The sequence below is a fragment of the Toxorhynchites rutilus genome, chromosome 2 (genome assembly GCF_029784135.1).
Source record: "Toxorhynchites rutilus septentrionalis strain SRP chromosome 2, ASM2978413v1, whole genome shotgun sequence".
NCBI classification, from domain to species: domain Eukaryota; kingdom Metazoa; phylum Arthropoda; class Insecta; order Diptera; family Culicidae; genus Toxorhynchites; species Toxorhynchites rutilus.
The window spans coordinates 259,264,232-259,288,814 of NC_073745.1; the positions used below are offsets into that span (position 1 = coordinate 259,264,232).

The window sequence follows — 24,583 nt, forward strand, 5'->3', positions numbered from 1 at the left end:
AAAGCTACAGATGCACAGTTGCGTGACTGCAAATAAATTTCCCAGGCAAAAGGGGGCCAGTCTGTTTGTCGTCGATGGTGTGTACCTGATTGCAAGTTTTTGCAGGCTTATTTTTAACGCACGTTTCGAATCGTGCCAATGGCAGCAGTGCGAGAGGATGACTAGTTGTCAACCTCTCCGAGTGTCGTCGTCGTGCTCCTAGATCGTTCGGCGCGATCGATTGATAACTCTAGGGAGGCGTAGCAATCCTTCTACCCGCGGCATGGCAGAGTGGGTACATTACCGGTTGTGAGACAAACACAAGCGCAGAGGCCTAGAGGCCATGACATTGCGAGAGGATAAGAACTCCAGACACTCGCATTACGGTGCGACCGTACGATCGTACGATCGTATGAGTATCTCTACAGACACTGGTTGCATTGAGAATTCTGGGTCTCAAGTAAAACTACTAGCCTTCATCCTACGTATTGCGCACCTATGGTTTGTTGGCTATTTCGCATCGACCGTAAGTTAGTCTCAATGGCAATTTACACACGACACACGCGGAGATTAATGTTCAAACGTTATGTAATGATGCGCATCGACGGATTTATTTTATCACACCAAAATGATTTACTTCAGTAGGTATCGACCTATTTTCTTGGGCTGGAGATAAGTTGACACTACCATCCAAATATTGTAACAAGATTATCTTTAAACACACATGCTCCAACAGGCTTGAACAGACGTTCAAGTGTACCTCTTCAGCCCTTCCAAATATTATACTATGTCTAGAATAGAAATACGGTGAGAGATACCAAACAGCAGGAGAAAAAGGGTGCTCTTGCCTTGCAGATTGAACAACACACCGCCCTGTGGGACCACAATTTTGTTAGTGTAAGAGGTGTAATTTGATGGGTTTTCCACTTCGGTGTCTTCACTCCGAGTTTCGGAACGGAGCAGATGGTCGTCGGCCTGCAGTTTGTAGAGCAACATGCTGGAGATATTTTTAGAACTACTTATCTGTGTTCAGCTGCCCTCTCGCTTTTGTAACATCGAATGTTTGATATCACTAGCAGCGCACATTCAGCAAAAGTTTATTTGATCTGACGATTAGAAAATACACCTGCGATTAGTGTGACATGGTTTTCGTTCAAAGCTAAATTCCTTTTGGGCGAATTGGACGAATGTATCCATCAACGCGCTGTTTCGTCTGTCTTATATACAAATGATTACATTTCTGCATCACCTATGGTAAATGAACAAAAAATCGATATCTGGGTCAGCATTGATAGGAAGCGAATGTGGAATCTCCTGCTTCACCCGAGCTAATATAAACAAAAACACGGTTATTGTATTTTCACGACGGTGACTAATTATGTTCTATTTTTTTTATCTACTTACAGAGCTCCCAGCTGAAGAGGGTAAGTGTTTTATCAGGCAATAGGAAACGTTTATCGCGTTCACTGAACCAAAATGTCTGGAATTATCATCATCATCGTCGTCGTCGTCGTCTTCTTCTTCATCATCATCACCGGAGAAGATTGCAGCAACGATGAATAATTTGGTTACACTCCACTCACTGCGCCCGGAATCACCGTTGAATTGCGTGAAATGAGTTAAAGGTGGCTATCAAAGAGGAATCAAAGATTGTGCATGCATTGTGCAAAATCTTCCTGGCTGCAAACGACTGGAGTATAAGTTTCTGCACGAGCTGTGGATGCTATCCGGTTTGAATATTACAACGCAAAGAAAAGTAAAACATCCGTTTGGAAATCGAACAGTACAAGTAGAATGCGGAGCAGATCCTATGGAAACACCGATAGCTAGAATCAATGGTATGGAAGCAACCAAGCGAAATTGCTTGCAAAGGAAGGAAGGAAGGTATTGAATTAGAGAGACTTTAAACTCTGAGAGTTCATTCGTCTCTTGCTTGCAAAATCAACGTGATGCATTTTATACACAGATGCACAACTCGCTGTCTGGATAAATCAACAATCTTGCCATATGTTTCCGCAGATAACACTATTCCCTAACTATCAATGGGTGGTTAACTTCGATACCATAAGGTTTGTGCGCTTGTCTTAATGGAGCATGAAAACATCGCACGGATTTTGGAGCATTGTATAATATTCAGCTGTTTATCTTATATCTTAAAACACCCATAAACCGATCGCTCGGAATGCAAATGCAGTGCTCGTATTCGTCGTCATATGGTCATTGAGGAAAGAGCAAATATTGCAATTTAAGCTCTTCCGGTTTGCTACTTATAAAATGATTGGTTCTGTTTATCATAATTGATCTCATTTTTAAAACCAGTACTGGTACTAAGGTCATAAAAGAAATGTTTTGTTTGAAAATTTTCTCTAAAAATTAGTTTGGAATTTTTTTAGTGGAAAATTCAAAAAATACCTTCGGGGTGAAACTAATCAATCTATTTTTCATCACTTTCTAGTGATATGCACGAAAATGTATGAAAATTCACTGTTATCTATGCCTACGGTCCATTAAAAAATTATTCAACGGTGTCAATATACGAAATCTGATTTGATCAACTTAAATTTATGGTCATACCTTAATCATATCTCGTCGGGACCGTCCAGGTTATGCAATGATGAATTTTGGCAAGCTGAAATTCAAGATGTCGCCTGATGGGATTCGGTTCATAAAGTGGTCACTTCCCTCGGAACCCTGATCTAGAACATATCTGGGTTATGTCAATGAGGCTTGAATTAATCACTAATAAACTAGCTTTAAAAAATCATGAAATTTGATACCATAAATGGTAGGTTTTGTGTAGTTTAAGGTTCTGGAATCTATGGGCCTTAAGTTTGTTCCGGCCATATCACCGGAAGCCGTGGACCAATCCCGATAAACTTTTAATAGGTTCCTTCAAATGAAACATGTCGCAACAGATTCAACTCGTAGTTTCGAGAAAACTGATCCGCAACATAGCTTGGTTAAGTAAACAATTCCATTGTGGTTTTTTATGGTAAAATTTTCATACTTATTTTAATATTAATTGTAACTATTTGACTACCGATTTAACTCGTAAAAAATCACCTGGTTGTAAATTAATATGTTTAGCGTCTATTATTATCATTTTGATGTGTTGAAAATGTTTTTCTTTTCCATGTTTTCCATGCCTAAAAATGGAAACGAAAATGCTGTTCAGAAAAAGATAATTTTTATTTTATTAATTTAATAAGCATTTCCATGAGAACCACTGACGAGAAGAACCTTTTTCTTCTTCTTGGATGGCACTAACGTTTCTAGTGGAACTTTTGCCTTCTCAACTTAGGTATTACTTGCGCCATTTTTATTAGTACTTAGTTGTGATTTCTATGCCGAATAACACGCCTTGAATATATTCTACGCGTGATCTCAGTGCTGTGGGAAGAACGAAAAATCCCCCGGCCAGAACGGGAATCGAACATGAACCCCCGGCATGATAATGTGTGACGCTAACCACTCGGTCACGGGAGCATCGAAAAGAACCTACAGATGATTATTGAACGTGACATATGAAAAAGTTCCTAAATTTAATTAATAATACCTTGATGCGTTTGATCAATTTGCCCCCCGATGACGGCACTTACATTAGTAACAAGAGTGAATATTTCGACACTTGAGAAACTTGTATATCGTTCTGGCGAGGAAAAGAATAAATCATGCATCAACCATCTTCAGCTGCTTCTATAAAACAACGTGAATCATTCGCCCTCTTGGAGGCTACCATTACATTTCACTAGATAATTATTACTAAAAGTTCGATGCTTTCCAAATTAGAATCGGAAGTGACAAAGCGGATTGAATATAATTGTATAAAATATATTCGTAGTCCTACGTCAACAAAGTGGTAGTATCCATGACACAACCCCTTATTTTTTTGTCACAACTTGGCTTCCTTCCAAAAGTCAAACGTGCAGAAATATTTTTCAATACACAATAAATTGTAGATGTGGGTAAATCTAGCTTATTCTTCACCCATTAACGAACAAGCTGAAAAGATATTTTTTTACGAAATCCATTAGTGTATTTTTTATCATTGGCGATACAGAAATCCCAATCTTCAAGAATTATTTTTTCGCGTAAAAAAATCGCGTAATGAACCCAAGTCCCAAGATTTACCTAACATTGAAGTTGAGCTTGCAGTCCAAAAAACCTAGATCTTTCACGCTGTTGTGTTTGGCTAGCCTAACACCATTAAATTTAAATAAGTCTTTCCTTCTAGAGAAAGTGATCATAGGGCACTTATTTGGATCCAGTGTTATACGTGGACAATCATCTCTGGAAAATTCCCACTTGTCGCTGGAGAAAAAATGCGTCATCAGACCTCACAGCGCTTAAGCAAAATCTATAGGCTAGAACACGAACTCGAGAGTTATATGACCAGGTTCTGATGGAATACCAAGGATTTTTACTCATTACGATGAAACATATGTGAAGACGGGCAAGATCTGGGTATAGCCAAGTTTAGTTTCGTTTGCGCTGATATATTTGAACGGAAACTAATTATTTGTTACTGCATCACCTCCGTGGAGAAGTCGGAATCCATTCTTAATTGAGGGAGTGCGATTGACAGGTCGGTGCAGCCTATATTGTACGGGAGATACCGTTGGATATTCCATCGAAAAAGTAACGTAAGTCATGACAGAGAGAAGATTCGTTACGGTACAATGCTTCAGCCTAGGATCATTCATGTAGTTCGATGGAAATTTAATGCATATAGTCGAAGAATATCGGTTCTATAACGATGAGTTCAAAAAGCTTTGAAACCGCGTACAATGCAGAGATTCCTCGATAGTTATCAGGTCACCTTTTATCGCCTTTTTAGTGAACTGGAAAAGTGTGTGCTCTTTCTTAGTGAAGGAAAAACACTCGTCGACAAGGGAAAATCGGTGCAGGATTTCAAGATTTTTAAAGTTGATTCCCGCGATGAATCATCAACTGCGATAAGGAAAAAAAGTTGTTCTGAAGTGGAACGCGAAGAGTGGATCTCGAGATGACTCTCATTTGAAAATCAATCTGTTCAATCAAAAATGGTGTGTGTATTTTCTATCGTTTCCACCGGCTTCTTCCAGCAGAAAACTTTGAGCCTCAAATATCATGTTTACGCAAGGCAGCACATTAGTAGTAGTGATCGCTTTATACATAGCTGACTGCGTTTGCCCTATCGGACTTGAAGATGCAGAAAAGTGTTTGAATAACGGTGAGTTCAGATGAAAGTTTGAACCCTGTAGTCATTAATGCTTGTTTCGTAGTGTTGTGTTGCGTGTGGGTTATGTGGTGCAGTCAGAAAATCTGATAGCTAGATTATATTTTTCATGGTGAAGAACTTTCACCCAAACAATCAAATCAATTAGGATATTCGGGATAATATAAATAAATTACCTTCGATAATTGTCTACCTGTCCTCTGAACAACTTGAACAGGCGGACGAGACGAGACGCTGGATCAATTCATTCTTAACCTCGATTACCCTCCAGTTTTTACAATAACTTCTCCTTTGGAGTAAAATCTGAATACGTGGATGATTCTCTAAGGATTTCGGACAAATATACTCTCTGAAGACCCAATCCGGAGAACACGGTAGAAGATCTTTTTCACAAGTGAAACGTTTGATTGCTTTGTGATCACTCTTTCCTTATCCTAAAGAATTCTATTTGAATATAATTCTAACGGTATTGTTGTTCTACGATCCAATAATGTGTTCCTCTGAACGAGCGTACAGTTTTGACACTTTTTATTAATTATTGTATTAAAGAGGCTTTAAACTTTGCATTTCATTCGCCTCTAAATTTCGACATCATTTTGGTAAATTAAAGGGTGTGTCACATCAAATTGCATCACGGAAAAACGCTGTAGAAATTCGCCCAGTAGACCGATCCTTTTGAAAATTTTAGACAGTGAAATAAAAACTATTAAACAACTTTTGGCATTTTCTTTTTATTCATACTTCGAGCCCAAGCCTGTATGCTCGCACCTTCCTCTTTACCCCGTCCATAAGGTTCTGTACAACGTCAGGTTGTAGTTTTTTTTGAACAGAAATCCATTTTCTCTTGAAGTCCGCCTCCGATTTGACAACTTTTGGGTTCTTCCGGAGGGCCTGCTTCATAATCGCCCAATATTTCTCTATTGGGCGAAGCTCCGGCGCGTTGGGCGGGTTCATTTCCTTTGGCACGAAGGTGACCCCGTTGGCTTCGTACCACTCCAACACGTCCTTTGAATAGTGGCACGAAGCGAGATCCGACCAGAAGATGGTCGGGCCCTCGTGCTGCTTCAATAGTGGTAGTAAGCGCTTCTGTAGGCACTCCTTAAGGTAAACCTGCCCGTTTACCGTGCCGGTCATCACGAAGGGGGCGCTCCGCTTTCCGCAAGAGCAGATCGCTTGCCACACCATGTACTTTTTGGCAAACTTGGATAGTTTCTGCTTGCGAATCTCCTCCGGAACGCTGAATTTGTCCTCTGCGGAGAAGAACAACAGGCCCGGCAGCTGACGAAAGTCCGCTTTGACGTAGGTTTCGTCGTCCATTACCAGGCAATGCGGCTTCGTCAGAATTTCGGTGTACAGCTTCCGGGCTCGCGTCTTCCCCACCATGTTTTGCCTTTTGTCGCGGTTAGGAGCCTTCTGAACCTTGTATGTACGCAGGCCCTCCCGCTGCTTGGTCCGCTGGACGAATAAACTTGACAAATTCAGCTTATTGGCGACATCCCGGACCGAACTTCTCGGATCACGTCTAAACTGCTTAACTACGCGCTTGTGATCTTTTCACGGACGGAGCATCCATTTTTGCCGTTCTTCACCTTCTGGTCGATTGTTAGGTTCTCGTAGTATCGTTTTAGTACTCTGCTGACCGTGGATTGGACGATTCCCAGCATCTTACCGATGTCCCGATGTGACAACTCCGGATTCTCGAAATGAGTGCACAGGATTAATTCACGACGCTCTTTTTCGTTCGACGACATTTTTCCAAATTTACGAAAAATTGACAGTGAAGCATGGCCAACGTGATCTATACACTCTTATCTGATTATAAGCGAAAGCTGAAGATATAATTCCTAAAAATTAAATTTCTACAGCGTTTTTTCCGTGATGCAATTTGATGTGACACACCCTTTATTCTAGACGCCCGACTTTCCAGAACGATCATTCATGCCAAAATATTTCTCATGAAGTGAGTAAGATGATTAATAACAGGCAATTTTCGACTTTCTGTGTTGTGGGTAGTCCGGGGTTCAAACTCTGGTTCTGGTCGGAAGAACGAAGTCAAAGATGCTGTCGAGTCGCACATGTGAAACGTTCAATTTATTGCTTAGAAATACATTCGAGCCGTGCGAGTTGGCATAATTTTAATTGCTCACATAAATAATTACTTGGTCACGAGAGGAATGTTTTGTATAATCATTGAACAACAAAAAATTGTGATCAGGGTAGTGTTTCTCAATACACAATGGAGTTGATTGTCGTGCGTCTATTGAGGAATCAATAACCGATCACGGAAAATTTTGAGATCGACCAAACAAATTCAAAGTTTACACAGAACCTGTTGAGACAATAATGCTGTTAGGCACAATATAAGACCCTGCAGACAAATATTTACCTCATGATGATGCGCATGCTCATACGTATCCAGCTGAGTAAATATGTGCTACAATTAGTGCCCAAATCAAACCTACCACAGCACAAGTGCGCGCTACATTGTATTTCTGGGAAAAACAACCAAAGCGATCAGCTCGTCAATATACTGCTGCAACTCCACTCCACGGCTGTTTTCTTCCCCCGCAAAGGAGTGTACACACTCCTAGCCTCGTCGACGACGTCATAAGCTTCGATTAGTAGTAGGTATACGACTGCTGCACAAAAGGAAGAGCCTGCTAAATAAACCTGGGGGAAAATGATACGCTTACGCGCGCCGTACAATCATCACTTTATTTACTCCGGCCTTGGTCATTGTCGTCGCCGCAAATCGTCGTTGTCGTTGTCGTAATCGTCATTGACGACATGGCATTGCTTCCTTCTTTCGTGTGATCGACAAGCGAGCGTGGTTTCTCAGTGTCATGTGTACAAAAACGGTTGTTGTGTGTGATACGATTGAAGCACAAGATAATGATTAGAGCTAGAGCTATGACGGAAGGTTCCACAATATTTTCGATCGAATCCGCTTAATGTTCCTACGGTTTTCCTTATTGATCAACGGAGTCGTGTTTCACCAGACGAACGACGTGAGTCGGCCACGGAATGCAGCACCATTGTGTCGTGATGGTGTCTCACATGCTGTTCTCACTGACGACGACGATGATTATGATGACGATGACGAGGAATTCCTGGTGTTTTGAACCATAACATAAATATGTTGGCACGTTGTACTCATGATTGTTTCCCCTCTTCCCCACAGGAAAAACCATCTGGCAATTAGTCCTGGAACAGTTCGATGATCTGTTAGTTAAGATTCTGCTGTTGGCTGCTATTATCTCATTCGTAAGTATTCGAGCTCTGACTCCCGCCGCTACCAATGACACCGACACTGACACTGACCGGAACGATGCGTGTGGGTCGACCGGCGGACAGGTTACAAATTAATGTTGAGTTGTTGGGAGCGAAAATAGACGCACATTAGTTTTTCCAACAATTTATAGACGGTTAATTAAAACCTGTGAAATAGCCGATCTTTATAACTCGGAGGTCATAGAGGATTTACGTCCATCTTCCGACCGCGTAGTACATGAACACACCTGTGTGTCTTATTTTCAAACTGGATTAGTTTCATTTAAAAACAACATTCGCATTCTTGGCTAGAGGATGTGTTTTAATTTTTCTAAAACTTTCAGTCTATATTTTGTCGCCGACGTCATTTTAAAAAGCGTAGTGCCATGAGCCGTGTTTTTAAATGAGTTTTTCCGTCTAGCATGATTTATATCATATTACAAAATTTAGGGGTTATAAAGTTTCCGATGACCTTTGAACATAGAAAAATAACATAAAGAGAGTGCTATTTCCCAGTTTACGATTTGACGGATTAAAGACTTAAAACCAACGACGACACGCTAAGCACACGACCATCACTTGGTGGCCATTAATAACAGCAAACTCTAACCTCTTTTCCGCTCATTTTTATTTCTTCTAGGTCCTCGCCCTGTTTGAAGAGCATGAAGGTGTTGAAGCCTTCGTGGAACCGTTCGTCATCTTGCTTATCCTGATTGCCAACGCTTGCGTTGGTGTGTGGCAGGTGAGAACCACTCTCTAGGGGGGAATAATACGATTGTTGAGATGCCGTCATCGATTATGCTCGTTCGATCAGCGCAATGCGTGGCTACGTTTAATCAGGGTTGAAATATAAAGTCGGATACCAAATTGGCTATCGTATATTTCTGCAGATAAAATCATTCAGAGAGATATCTGAAGACTGCAGCAAAGATAGATACCGTTGATAGCTTGGGATTGCCTCCTAGTCGATGCTGGAGCTATGACAAAATTGTACCTCTTATTGTTTGAAGAAATGTACAATAGATGAAACAATTATATAATCTCGGAAAAAGCGAGTGGATATGAGATCCGTGTACAGAATCTTAGTTTATTTCAAAAGTATCGTCAGTAGAACGTATTATGGCGCTTTTGGAACTTCGAATCTACATGATTGGTTTTGAAGAAACTTTTTTTTAGTTGCTAATTATCAAGACACTCCAAATTTATTCGCATGTAACCAGGCCAGTTATCGTTCAAAATGTATCCGAATAGTCTTTCACAAGTCCTGGAATAGAGTTTTCGCTTTCCTTGAACTGGCTTTTTTCAAAGTAAAAATTTTAAAGAAATTTCAATTAATATAATTTTGTGCAACATGTTTCTTCTCTTGGTTTATCGTAATTTGAACTCGCAGACCCACTCATTTCGTAGACACAAGCAAGGCATTTCCAAATCATTCATGCGCATGCGAAAGCCGATCTCATGCGCACGGGAACCCAGAGGTTGTGCTATGATGTCATGGCAAGGGAACCCAGAGGTCATGATGTGGTGAATACAATGAATACATTGAGCATCGTTTCTACCCTAGTTTTCTATAAATTATCTCATCGAGTCGATCTTTATTAGATTACCCTAAACTATAACAATGAAGCATGAAAATGTCACTCATTTTCTGCAGCTCAAACGTGGAGCGTGATTCTAGTGTCATGTCATGAATCCGGTTATGAATCAATGCATATTATTGGTTGCGTCTATAGAATTAAAGTAAATGTAGTTCACAACGAAATCTAAAAAAACTTTTATTTCCAACAAATCTAAACCAGCTTTACATAAATTGGTAACACGATATTTTTTGTTTTGCCTTCTGGAGAAAATTCCTATAATACCGATTGTTCTCCGACACATGGACTTGCGACATTTGTTTGAGTTTAAATTCATCTGACAACATCGTCTTAATGACATAAAACTTTCCATACGAGAGGCATAGAATTCCGAGGTTTTATTTTTTCTAATGACTATCCTTGGGCTTTATTGACAGTTATCGCGAATGCACAGAAAAACGGGAAAATGCAGATATATGAAATCAATAAACCTGACGCAGAACAAAACACATCAAACCTTATAGCTACAAATATAGCACTTTTTACAACTTTAAATCCATAGCTGACTTAAGCTGATGGAGAAAAAAATATTTACTCTACTATCAGTTTGTTCATTATTTGGTACACTGCGCATATCGATGCTAAGAATAGCGGTTGTAATTCATGTAGAATGTAAATTAAAAATCGCATATATATTCTACGTATGACTTAATATGAGAAAAATGTTAGAAACATATGACAGTCGAGTTGCTTGAGTAGCAAAGAATGTATAAACACCATAGTGTCAGTCAATTTGAATTTCAGCAGCGGTGTGCCTGTGTTATTCCAGTAAACTTCGCATACTGCTATCATAGAGGCGGTGAAACGATGGGCCTCCAAAGTGTATAGGTTGGAAAGTGAGGAGGTTGAAATAACACCCATGAATTGAAATCATTTCGGAGGGAAACGTGAGTGTTTCAATTTTAAATTATTTAAATCAAAATATCAATAGCGGGTGGGACAATTCGCCGGGTCAGCTTGTTACTAATAATTTTTAATCCTTCGAGAGCCTTAAAAAGTAACTCTCATTGACAAATCATCACTCAATAATGAATCTATTGTATTTCAAGTTGCATTTTATGCACGCTAGCTCAACATATTGATGTGGTAAGCGTGACTGCTATGTTCAATGTCTCTTCTAATAACGTTTTTTTTTTGGAAAATGGTTCGAGACAATGCATTTTGGTGAAATGAAACTGATGAAACTTTCAATCGTATACTTGCGAGCGTCCTTTAGTATACGAAATGAGACCCTTTGATTATGATAATGAATATAGTCCATTCGAGCAGTTGCGATTGTCAATGAAAGTTTTCCAAATTAAAAAAAAACGACGTCTACAGACACAGACGAACCAGACGAGAAGGCTGAGAGTCTATCTTTATTAAAGAATAAAAAAGACGTCTGCAGACATGAAAGAAACATAATATTTGTTGTTTCTGGCTCAACTTAATGGAACATGTAAAATTATCGTTTTCGTTTCTTAGTTTCGAAAATAATATGTTCATGATCGAGATAATCAAATTTATTCTAAAACTAGTATCAGAGTACTCCTGGGTTCACCATATTTCTAATGAGAATCCAGCAATCAAAATGACAATACAGAGTCTCACGAATGCCCAGGCAACCTTCATATTTTTGAACTCGGCTAGTATTCCCTTAGCTCTTGAGGGTAGACCCATGGAACATATCATTATAAACGAAAGTGATACACATCAGAGGATGAAATACACAAGCCGCGCTCTAACAGATCAGATCAAATTCCATGGAACAAGGAGGTGAACTGCCTTGCGAAAGGGGAGGATACAAGTACTATTACCAGTACCAGTTACCGGTAGTGACCCTCTAAAAATCGGGTACTCTCTTTTTATTCAATAGGGATTTTTTGTCTGGCTTTGAGGGACCATAGTCTCTATGATTGAGAGTCCCATGGATGATCAAAAATTCGTGAGTGCGTATGGAAGCAAGCAAACTTTGAATTCGCAGGATCAATTTATTACAGGAATGTTATGAATCATCTAAAATACTCTTTTATTGACACATCGTCGCACAATAACGAGTCTACCGTGATTTGGTGGTAAGCGTAACTGCTATCCCGCGTATGTCGCTTTTAATAGCACTTTTTCTTGAAGGTACAATCCATAATCCATGCAGACATACGGTACAATCCATAATCAAAACGAATGAAATCTTCAATTTGATGGCTGCAAGCGTCCTCTCGCATGCAAAATGAGACTCTTTGAAACTTCTGCTTTCAAAATTGAAAAATATACAAAAATAAATATATATATTTCAAGGGATAGCAGTGTTAAAAATGAAAAATATGATCTGACCACCCTTCCCTGTGCATCTAGAAATTATTATTATTATTATTAAATATTTTGAGTCAGGATTTGTTCCTGTAACTGAGTATGAATCATTCGCTTTGCGTAGTCCGTTTGATTTTGCTGCTTCAGGATGCATGGTGAGGTTCGACATGTAATGAGTTAGAGGCAAAGAAGAATATAAACATTCTGCGCCGAAACCGTTCATAATGGTTTTGGTTTGCTTGCTCGTGTATCATAAAGTACAAACTTAACAGAGTTGTCTCGTTGTCTGGGGGATATGATTTCTGTAAGATCATATCAGTGAAAGGGACAATCGGCAAACACTGTTCTCCAAACATCAGTTAAAACAGGAGATCAATACGTTATTCAGCAACAAACAATGCAAAAATTGAATAGACATACGGTGTGGTTTCAGAAACACCAAGAACGGGCGATAATTGTACGTAAAAAGGTAACTTTATGAAGAAGGCATCAATGAGTTATTGTAGAAGCTGTTAGCAGCGTAAAATCTACTGTTGTTATGATACTAAAGTTCCTACAGATTCCAGAACGGAAAATAGTGCCTAGAGTTGAATTCACTATTCTTGAAAATGAACTATTAAAGAGTTTCTAGACGTTTAATAAAACACGTTACCTGTAGAAGTTTCAAGAAAAAATAATAAAATAATATTTGTCAGTCACTTCCATGTGCACTAGAGTTTTCTCATCAATAACGTCCACAACAAGCGATGATTTCCTTTCCGTACATTCCGGCAGACGAACAAAAAACTAACTCTCGTCCACATCAATTCCCACAGGAACGCAATGCCGAGTCCGCTATTGAGGCTCTGAAGGAGTACGAGCCCGAGATGGGTAAGGTCGTCCGTAGCGACAAGTCCGGTGTGCAGAAGGTGCGCGCCAAGGAGATCGTCCCCGGAGACGTCGTTGAGGTGTCGGTCGGTGACAAGATCCCCGCCGATATTCGTCTGATCAAGATCTTCTCCACCACCATCCGTATCGATCAGTCCATCCTGACCGGAGAGTCCGTGTCCGTGATCAAGCACACCGAAGCCATTCCCGATGTCCGCGCCGTCAACCAGGACAAGAAGAATATTCTGTTCTCCGGTACCAACGTTGCCGCCGGTAAGGCCCGTGGTATTGTTATCGGAACTGGTTTGAACACCGCCATCGGTAAGATCCGTACCGAGATGTCCGAGACTGAGGAAATCAAGACCCCCCTGCAGCAGAAACTGGATGAATTCGGTGAGCAGCTGTCCAAGGTTATCACCCTCATCTGTATTGCCGTCTGGGCTATCAACATTGGTCACTTCAATGATCCCGCTCACGGTGGCTCGTGGATCAAGGGTGCTGTGTACTACTTCAAGATCGCCGTCGCTCTCGCTGTCGCTGCTATCCCAGAAGGTCTGCCAGCTGTCATCACCACTTGTCTGGCTTTGGGTACCCGCCGTATGGCCAAGAAGAACGCTATTGTCCGCTCCCTGCCATCCGTCGAAACCCTGGGTTGTACCTCGGTTATCTGCTCTGATAAGACTGGTACACTGACCACCAACCAGATGTCCGTTTCGCGTATGTTCATCTTCGAGAAAGTTGAAGGTAATGACAGCAGCTTCTCTGAGTTCGAAATCTCCGGCTCCACTTATGAACCAATCGGTGAGGTTACCATGAAGGGCCAGCGAGTCAAGGCTTCGGATTATGAAACCCTGCAGGAACTGGGTACCATCTGTATCATGTGCAATGACTCCGCTATTGATTTTAACGAGCTGAAGAAAGTATTCGAAAAGGTCGGTGAAGCCACTGAAACCGCACTGATTGTCCTGGCTGAGAAGATGAATCCCTTCAACGTTGCCAAGCAGGGTCTGGATCGTCGCTCGTCTGCTATCTGCGTCCGTCAGGAAATTGAAACCAAGTGGAAGAAGGAATTCACTCTGGAGTTCTCCCGCGATCGTAAATCTATGTCCAGCTACTGTACTCCGCTTAAGGCCTCCAAGCTCGGAAACGGACCAAAACTGTTCTGTAAGGGTGCCCCAGAAGGTGTCCTGGATCGTTGTACGCACGCCCGTGTCGGAGGATCCAAGGTCCCACTGACCCAAACCCTGAAGAACCGCATCCTGGATCTGACTCGCCAGTATGGTACTGGACGTGACACTCTCCGTTGCTTGGCCCTGGCCACCGCTGATAGCCCAATGAAGCCCGAAGATATGGATCTGAACGATTCCAACAAGTTCTACACTTATGAAGTCAACCTGACCTTCGTCGGTGTTGTTGGTATGCTTGATCCCCCACGTAAGGAAGTTCAGGATTCGATTGTTCGTTGCCGTGCCGCTGGTATTCGCGTCATTGTCATCACTGGTGATAACAAGGCTACTGCTGAAGCTATCTGCCGTCGTATCGGTGTCTTCGGTGAGGATGAGGATACCACTGGCAAGTCCTACTCCGGACGTGAATTCGACGATCTGGCAATCAGCGAACAGCGTGAGGCTTGTTCCCGTGCCCGTCTGTTCTCCCGTGTGGAGCCCGCACACAAGTCTAAGATCGTTGAGTATCTGCAGAGCATGAACGAAATCTCCGCTATGACTGGTGATGGTGTGAACGACGCCCCTGCTCTGAAGAAGGCCGAAATCGGTATTGCCATGGGTTCTGGTACCGCTGTCGCCAAGTCCGCATCCGAGATGGTGTTGGCTGATGACAACTTCTCGTCCATCGTTGCCGCCGTTGAGGAAGGTCGCGCCATCTACAACAACATGAAGCAGTTCATCCGCTATCTGATCTCCTCCAACATCGGTGAGGTCGTGTCCATCTTCTTGACTGCCGCTCTCGGTCTGCCAGAGGCTCTGATCCCGGTTCAGCTGCTGTGGGTCAACTTGGTAAGAAAACAAAATGGTTTGTTCGAGTGGGGGTGGAATAATGAGAACGCTTGCTTTGTGTTTCCGAACAGGTTACTGATGGTCTCCCAGCTACCGCCCTTGGCTTTAACCCACCAGATCTGGACATCATGAGCAAACCACCCCGCAAGGCCGATGAAGGTCTCATCTCTGGCTGGCTCTTCTTCCGGTATGTGTGAACAAATTATGAGTGACTATCTTTAATCTATATGATCTCTCTTTCAACGATTTTAATATTATACGCTTGGATAGTGATAACCGAGACGGAGGGATGCTATTGGGGATCAATTAGTGGCACTTATTTTTTAGAGCCCCCGCACACTACAGCCTTTTTTTCAGCCGAAAATTGGGTCGGATCGGCCTACTGGTGCAAAAACCGACCCAATTGAATCGGTGTAATGTGTGCACATGAATACCTCTCCGTACTGATTAAGAAGCCGACCGAACTATCGGTCGACAGGTCAGTCTGCAGTCTGCGGGGGCTCTTAGAATTGACCTTCCACCTATGGGAGAGATTGAATCTGTTGCTTGTCATGTAGATATCAAAAACAAATGCCTATTTTTCAGTTTGTATTGGCCTCAGAAAGTTACAGTTAACCGGAAGCAACATGCTGCCATGAACTCACAGTACGACAACAACCGTTCATTGTTGATATATGACGTTTGTAACAGCTTCAACATGACAATTTTGAATACAGGGAAAACAACACGTGTACCTAAACCTCCTGCTAACCCAAGTGCTCTTGACCTTTCGGTTTGTTCGAATACACTATCTCAGATTACCAGTGGAATGTAATCCAGGATCCCAACGGTAGTGATCACTTGTCAAATTCTTCTGAATTAATAAAGATGGCATACGAGCTCACAAGAGGCATGTGACAAGACACATTGGCTGGCAAGAAAATGCGGATGCAATTATTCTGGCCATCGATTCCTTTGTCCCGATTCCGTTCCCGTGCAAACAATTGTTTGGAATAAACCACAAGATAGGTGCGATCTTGATTCCGAGTTTTCGATGGTAGAATTCTCTCTTACTCTTCTTTGAAACAATTCGGCTCCAGGACAGGATAGAATTAAATTAAACTTGTTGAAAAATCTCCTTGACGTGACAAAACATCGCTTGTTGAATTATTTTAATCAGTTTCTGGAACATTATATTGTTCCGAGTGATGATTGGAGACAAATACGAGTTATAATTATTCAAAAACCCGGAAAGCTCGCGTCCGACTTCAATTCGTACCGCTAAATAGCAATGCTGTCTGGTATACGAAAATTGTTGGAGAAAATAATCCTGTTTCGCCTTGATCGATGGGTTGAATAATAACTCACTCTCAGATACACAATATTGGTTCCGCAAGTGCAAGGGAACGAACGATTGTCTTGCGTTGCTTTCTTCAGAAATTCAAATGGCCTACTCCCGAAAATTATTTCCAATAGAGGCCCTGTCAAACAAATTACACTCTCAGGGTCTGCCATCTCCATTGAATAACATGTTATATAACTTCCTTGCGAGAAACATTTGATTATTTCCCACGGAGATTCGGCAGTAAATCGGGTCTCCTACATGGGCCTCCCCGGGGGTCATGTTAAAGACAACCTTAAGTACAACTTGTGCGTAAGCAACATTGACAATTGCCTCACACAAAACTGCAACCTAAGACAACTTGCAGATAATGGAGTGATGTATTTCGTAGGATCAATAGAATCCGACCTGCAAGGAATCTTACAGGTTATTTCGGACAATTTTTCAACCTAGGTCAGGTTTAGGGATTAAGTTCTCCACGGAGAAAACAGAGATGGTTGTCTTTTCTAGGAAGCATGAACCAGCAAAACCAGAGCTTCAATATTCGGGTAAACCGATCACTATGTATGTTTGTCTCTGTATTGCGCCGAGATGTATGCTCTATACGCATCCCATGAGTGTCGAAGTCCCTCTAAAAGATCGCTTCAATTTGTTATCTCTTCGGTGTCTCATCCGGTGTAAGGTTATGAACTCATTGGTGATCGGAAAGTTTGAGCAGCTGATCGAGCTAAATTTTCGCTCCGGATTCATGAGTTCATACCATGAATTCATCTCCATGCAGGTTGATTCTTCTAATACAGTGTTGGAAAGAAAAAAGTAAACAGTATTACTCAAAATACTTTTTCATGATTTCGCTTCGAAAGTTCACTGCAATTTTTATGCAAATTGCAGTGAATTTATTTCTTACAATAGGAAGGATGTAAACAAACCATTGTTTGTATTCATTTTCAAATTTATATTACTCCAATTTATTTTTGTTTCGAATATTCGAATTATCTCCGCAAGTCCAATGGATTTTTTTCATTCAGTATTGTCCATGGATGTTCAATGGTGTTGAAGTCTGGGGACTGGGGTGGCAACTCAAGCATTTTAATTTTTCTGAACTGGAAAATTCGCTTCGCAACCTTCGGGGTGTACTTGGGGTCAATGTCCTATTGTCCTAAATATAGCCTTTCATGTTCATTTTGCTGAGTGACGGCTTCAAGTTTTCCTCCAAGTCTTTGATTCCTCCTTAGGATTCACCAGTCATCTTTCCATCGATCTTGACAAGATTTCCCTCCCCATTCCAGGAAAAAACGACCCCCATAGACAGTGATCCTTCTCCGTGTTTACTCAAGTAAAAGTGATTGTTGCTCGAGTAAATCTGGATAGCAGATGTTCAGATTTCAGGCAACGAGTTTGCTGACGCTTCTTCGTGTTTTTAGCTTAAACTTACTCTTATCGATCCAAATAATCTTCTTCCAAAAGTCAGTAGGGTGAGAAGCATATTTCTTTGCGAAATCCAAGGTCCTTTTGATATTGGTTTTTCGTAGAAATGACTTTTTCTTTCTGAAGAAGCTCTTTAGATCTGATTCACGAAGTCGGTTGCTCACAGTTCGACTAGTTATGTTGAGGCCCAAGATTGATATCGGGATCCGATCATGATTTTCGAAATCGCTCCAATCGCAATACCATATTTTTCTGCGATTTCGCGGTAGCTTACATTGTTTTTACTTCGGAAACGATCAGTTTCCGAATTTCCACCGACTTTGGCCCGTCGCCTAAGTATCAAATAAATATGCTTAATATCATCTAATGTTTACATAGTTCGGAAATATCTTATGCTTCTACCTCCTTCACGATACCGAAAACGAAGCTTGACAAACAAACAAAATGTTTTGTCAAATATTTCGACGAGATCGAATGAATTTGCCTTGTTTACTTTTTATTTTCCATCAAATCGACAGAGCTTCAGAAGAAATTTGCTATCGCGTAAATATTCGTGAATTCGGAGTGTAGTTGTATTTGTTGCATTAAAGTATCCTGACTAGATTATGTAGGGATGATCAATTCACCTACTTTATTGTTAATATTTGATTAATCGTTACTGATAGCAAAAGGTACCAGTTGTCGGGACTTTATTTGTATCCTCTCCCGACTCATGTCCAATCACTGTTCGCTTGATGCGCTACTCTTTCGTATCAATCATGCCAGCAACAATGTCTGTGTTTGTGGGTAAGATTAGCACTACATCGAATACGAGGGAAGCAACCTAGGATGTGTTGACTCGGTTATACCTTGATTACATGTCCGATCTCCGATCTCCGTATGTAATCAATATTGTGCAAATCCTATATGCCCTCCTCTCCATGATAGAAATACGTTGTTGGTTCCCCATCTTATTTATCGTAGAATAAATGAAATCGTAAATATACTTTAGAATTAACAATAGATTAAGAATTGGGCCCCTTCAAACTTATGTATTTGAGTTTATGAACGATTTATATATAACATATCATTTTCATCTATCATTCAACGCAGTTACATGGCTATCGGTGGTTATGTCGGTTGCGCTACCGTCGGTGGTGCCTCCTGGTGGTTCATGTACTGCGACCAGGGTCCTCAGCTCACCTACTGGCAGCTGACCCACCATCTGTCCTGCATTGCTGGTGGTGATGACTTCAAGGGAGTCGACTGCAAGATCTTCAACGACCCACACCCAATGACCATGGCTTTGTCCGTTCTGGTCACCATTGAGATGTTGAACGCCATGAACAGGTACGGCGATCTTAATATTTTTTTTTGTTAATAGTTTTTATCATGGAAATTTGTTTGCTCTCTACAGCTTGTCTGAGAACCAGTCTCTGGTCACTATGCCCCCATGGTCGAACATGTGGCTCATCGCTTCCATGTGCCTGTCGTTCGCCCTGCACTTCGTCATTCTCTACGTTGATGTCCTTTCGGTACGTATCCAGACTGGCTGGCTGACTGATTGATTGGACCGACATTAATCCTTTGAATTTCCCGTTTTCTTCCTTGTGCGCTCTATTTTCTCTGTCTCTGCAGGCTGTGTTCCAGGTCACCCCACTGAACGGAGACGAATGGCTCACTGTGATGAAATTCTCGCTGCCAGTCGTGCTGCTTGATGAAATCCTCAAGTTCGTCGCCAGAAGAATTTCCGACGGTGAGAGCTATATCCAAACCATGCACTGGCTAGTTTTAGCGTGGGCAGTGTTCTTTGCTTATATTATATGGGGTCCATACTAAGAGGGAAGGTAGCTTCGGGCGGTTTGAGACATCCTAAGTAATATTTACATTTCGCGTCTAGTAGAATAATTATGTAGGAAAAGTCGAGAGAGGGGATTCAGTTATACAAGAAAAAATCACATTCGAGAAGCAGCAGAGACCCGCGGGGTTTGGGTGTGTGGAATCAACTTCTGGATCCTGGCGGGGTGTTTGTGCGATTGTTTGTTTGCAGCAGTTGATGAGTTTGTTTCCCGCCGGGATCCCCCAAGAAAAAACATACACCCGAACGGCGGAACGCCACGAGTTAACCTAGAACACGGTGAGAATGTCCGGAAGTAAAACTGATTCGCGAGAAGCGTGCGCGCGCGTGATCGAGAAAGAACGAGTGTAATTTTAAAAAGCTGATAAGTCTTAAGTGGTTCGTGATTGCAAGTGATTGTTGAATGTTTTTTTATTACCTTCCTCCTAATTTATAAGACCCTTCGATTTTAGTTGCTCAGCCAACATTTTGTATGTCGCTTCTCTACAAAACGAAAAAAGGATATATCGTGCGTCGTAGGATTCGTTTTTTTTCTTCTCAAATCTCAAACCCACATGGACCCCATAGTGAATTGTTTTGTTTTTCCTTTTGAAATGAAAAAAAACAACATTTTTACAATTAACCCCCCTATTTACTATACATAATTAAGATCAGCATATTAACCGCAAATCATTGTACAACGTTGCTACACAATCGTATATATTTATATACATCTCATGTAGGGAAAAGAAACTGTAAATCATACGGCAATACTATTAATTATATATATAGCATCAAAATATGAATAATTGCTCGGGAAAAGAAGCAAACAAAAGCAACAGATTTGTTAGACGATGGAACCGAGCGGAATTTAACCCCCCAGAATCATACACATGCATTGTCATTTTCACAAACTCTTTTGCACGCCACCACAACAGTCTTGAGAACAGAAAAACGACACATCCGACTAAAATTTGTTTTTTCGAGAATGAAACCATCCATACTAACAAAGAATGTGTTTGAGTGTTTAAAATTTCCTTTTAATCTTTTTTCTACAAAGCAATATTCACTAACATTGTGCAGGTTTAAATGAGGGCCACTTAGATTATCGCTGAAAACCGCTGTTAGGTTAGAGTAGAATTTTATTTGATTCCATTTTTATGATTGGTCACTGAGCTTCGTTAGCACCCAAATCTCTCGGTGCACAAAAATTATTTCCAATGATCAAGACGTATCAACATGAAAGACATGTTTCAGCGGAGGCAAGTAGTTAGCAAATGGAGCAATTTTGGAACACATTGGGATATAAGACCATTGCTTTCGACTTTTGTCAGTTTTTTTAGCGGGGGAATAGCTTCCATCTTTGAATTACCTTTTTTTTGCATTGAAAAATTAACGAAAAGAAGTCAATAACCCCTTGTACAGATCATATGAACAACATTGAAATAACCGTGTATCCATCCTATTCTCGTTACCCCCTACCCGGAAGAAAAATAAACTTTTACAACGTAAGTCTATCGTCTAAAATTTTTCTACCCAATCTATCATAACTTATACAAACGAATTAACTGTGAAAATGTTACTCTGACATCCGATCGATGGTGTAATTAATCTCTCAAATTGGAAAACGGAAGATCTAACGTGGCAAATACGCCTTTTTATTTTCGCTGCCTTCAATGGCAGAATTTTGAGGTTAGTTTCTAACCAAATTCCCTTTCCTTTTACCCTTTTTTATTCGGTTTCAAAACATGGGTTTCATTAGAAGCTTCATTTTTGCGTTATGTTCACCGTGTTCAGGTTCCTGGATACATAAACACCGCAATAACACAACTTGGCCAAACATCGATTCATTGTTGTTGTGTTGCTCTACCAAATTATTCCATTCGTCGTCGCGAAAGAAGTGTTAAAGAAAAAAAAAAATAAATAAATAGTAAATCGAAGTATATAGATTATGCGGTTAAAATGCAAGCAAAACCAATTAACACTAGCGCGTAATTAGATAATAGTCGGAGAGATATCGATGGAATTATTTCTCATAATTTCGTAACACGTTCGCGATTCGATACAACTTAAGTAGGGGAAAACAACAAAAGTTTGAAGTTAGGTTATTCCGAATCTGAAATCATTAGACACGACATAACTTATTTACGTGCAAGTGCTAGTAGAGAGGGTGGTGTAAAGGGTGAGAATGGCAAATCAGTGGCAGTAATAACATGAGACAGTACTAAAACATTAAAATACAAGTTGCGGAGAAAAGGTAGAGCCTACTTAGTTAAACGACAGAGAAAGAGGATAATCAAATAAAGTAATTGTTACAAATAGTCCCTTGCAATTGTTGACGAATAAAGCAAGCTAGAGATAACAAAAGAAAAACGAGCCGTTTCTCACATTCAAACACGACCGACATATATATGTATCGGTGATGTAGAAACACTGAATGAAAAAAGAGATATGACTGTGTGAAATTTGTTCAATAATAGTTTTTTACTCCAACTATTTAATGAAAACAGAAGAAAAAAACAGCAACAAGCAAAAATAATTATCTTTATTGTAATGGAAATTCAACGGCTAGTAAAGGTCTTATTGAAAGGTTGATAGGAGAGTAAAACTGGAAAAACAAGGAAAAGAATAAAAAATGCATTTTAAATATATTTAAAACATTAACAAAAAAACATTAGCAAGAGTGTGTTTACTATTGATCCACTAACTATTAACCAAAACGAGCTTTCATCCTTGCCTTGCTCAGCGCAAATCATCAGTTTTTAGAGAGAAAGCGTTTGGGAGAGCATCAAACTGGAAAAAGTCCCAGCCTAGCATCTCCCATCCGAATGGCAGCGATGGCGAAAACGAAAAGTGGCATACAACAAGTGCTTGCAGAGTTCACCAACCATCAAGCAGCACTTACTCTCTAACCAGATGCCCGATTTCCTCCGGAGAACGGTCAGGAAGATCCGGACGGAGAATTGAAGCTATTGTGTGGAGTGAATTGAATGCGTGGAGTCTATCCCCCCTTTGTCTATCTCTCTGAGCCTGTTTTGCATGGATAAACAGCACCACCAACAACCAGCAAGAAGAAGTGATACCCCCTAATCTCATCATAACCTCACATGCACCAATCAGCCAGAGAACTTCGTTCTCGTTCGAGTCATACATTTTATCGCGTGTTTATACCCACACCATCACCATAATCTTCTCTACCCCTTCGTGTGCTATCTTCCGTTCATCCTTCCACACATCCGAGTAAGTATCATCCATCCTTCTCTCGATAGGAGGGCTCATTCCTGAGAACCATAATTAAGTAATCTGTGATTCATTACAAGTATTATGAAGCGGTCGAACGCTGCCCTCATCTTGTCTGATTTTTTTCTTTAAACTTTGTACATATGGTGGCAATTATCCAAAATTATATTTATATGACAGTTTAACGAACGAACTTAATTAATTATAGAGGCTTTAAACTTATCAGTTTAAAGACCGTTTAATTTTTTTAATGGTTTCATCAACAAAATTAATCCTCTTTTATTTTCGCTGCATTTATTCTTCCATGTATTGAGTAAAAATGTGTAAGACAGTGTAGAAAGTCCATCGACTTCCCAACAACTTCGTCAAAAATCAGGTTTTGAAGAATGGAACGATCAAAATTTGGTCATCTTAAACTTGACGTATTTGTTTTAAGTTTGCATTAAAAAAAATCTGAACACCCTTCACTTTGTAGGTATGCGGGTGTAAAACAATGGGCTTGCATGCCAAATGTGCTAATGGACAAAATCCAAATGTTCCTTTCATCCTTTCACAAATCTTGCCGTTTGCGACGAATTTTCTCTCTCAAACTCCTCATAATGTCATGGTAATGTTCTTTATTGACCGTTCTGCCCTTCGGAAGAAATGTCCGAATGGACAACACCACGACCTTCACTTTTGATCGACTTTGACGTGTTTATTTTTCGATTTTGACTCATTCATGCTGATGATTGTTGACTCGTTTGCATGGCATACTCGTACACCCATGTCTCGTCTCCAATGATTATACGTTGGATGAACGTAGAATCAGAATTTGATCGCCCAGCCATGTTTTCAGCCACTTGATTGTGATGGAATTTTTGAGGAAAATTAAGCTCTTTTGGCACTAGCCGTGTTGCGACTTTTCTCATGCCCAAAACATCAGCCAAATTGTGACGAACGGTCTCGTGGGAGATACTTAATTCGCGAGCTAGCTCTCTCAAACTTTAATGCCGATTTCTGAGCACCATTTCATTTATTTTGTCGATGTTTTCATCAGTTGGATAGGTGGATGGTCGACATTGAAGTAGCAAATCGTTCATCTCTTCGCGGCCGTCTTTGAATACCATTCATACACCCGTGTTTTCGACATAGTTAAGTCACCAAATGTACTCTGCAACATTTATATCTTTTCGGCAAAAGAAATTTTGTTTGTAACACAAAATTTCACCAAATATCTTTGACCAAGAGAATTATCCATAGCTAATTAGATCGGTTGATCCACGTTTAGGATGCTCCAATTTCTTCATCGATGTTTCCTTTGAATAGCGAATAATCTTGAAGGCTTCCCAATGTACGCTTGTTGATCGAGCCCCAGCTTTCCCTTCTGCTTGAACTCTTGTTGTCCGGATACCAGAACTTTGCTTGAATTGCTGGCACAAGTACTTCTTCAGTTTTCGTTTCAGATTCCGATCATTGGTGAAGACCAAGAATTCGTTCCGTTACTCGTTTATTTGAATAATAAAA

The 24,583-nt window shown here is 40.6% G+C and overlaps 1 protein-coding gene across 7 annotated transcripts in view; it reads left to right on the top strand.

Moving 5' to 3' along the window:
• Positions 1-24,583, top strand: part of LOC129771464 (calcium-transporting ATPase sarcoplasmic/endoplasmic reticulum type) — a 75,382-nt gene that overhangs the window by 45,464 nt on the left and 5,335 nt on the right. For all 7 annotated transcript variants that reach the window (XR_008742383.1, XM_055775125.1, XM_055775128.1 and 4 more), the window contains exons 3-10: positions 1,386-1,403; positions 8,379-8,461; positions 9,108-9,209; positions 13,206-15,272; positions 15,344-15,459; positions 19,114-19,350; positions 19,418-19,535; positions 19,639-19,756. Coding sequence is in view for 6 of the 7 variants with exons in the window: in XM_055775125.1 (XP_055631100.1) it covers positions 1,386-1,403; positions 8,379-8,461; positions 9,108-9,209; positions 13,206-15,272; positions 15,344-15,459; positions 19,114-19,350; positions 19,418-19,535; positions 19,639-19,756 (2,859 nt within the window). In the remaining variant the exon portion in view is untranslated. The remainder of the gene's footprint in view (positions 1-1,385; positions 1,404-8,378; positions 8,462-9,107; positions 9,210-13,205; positions 15,273-15,343; positions 15,460-19,113; positions 19,351-19,417; positions 19,536-19,638; positions 19,757-24,583) is intronic.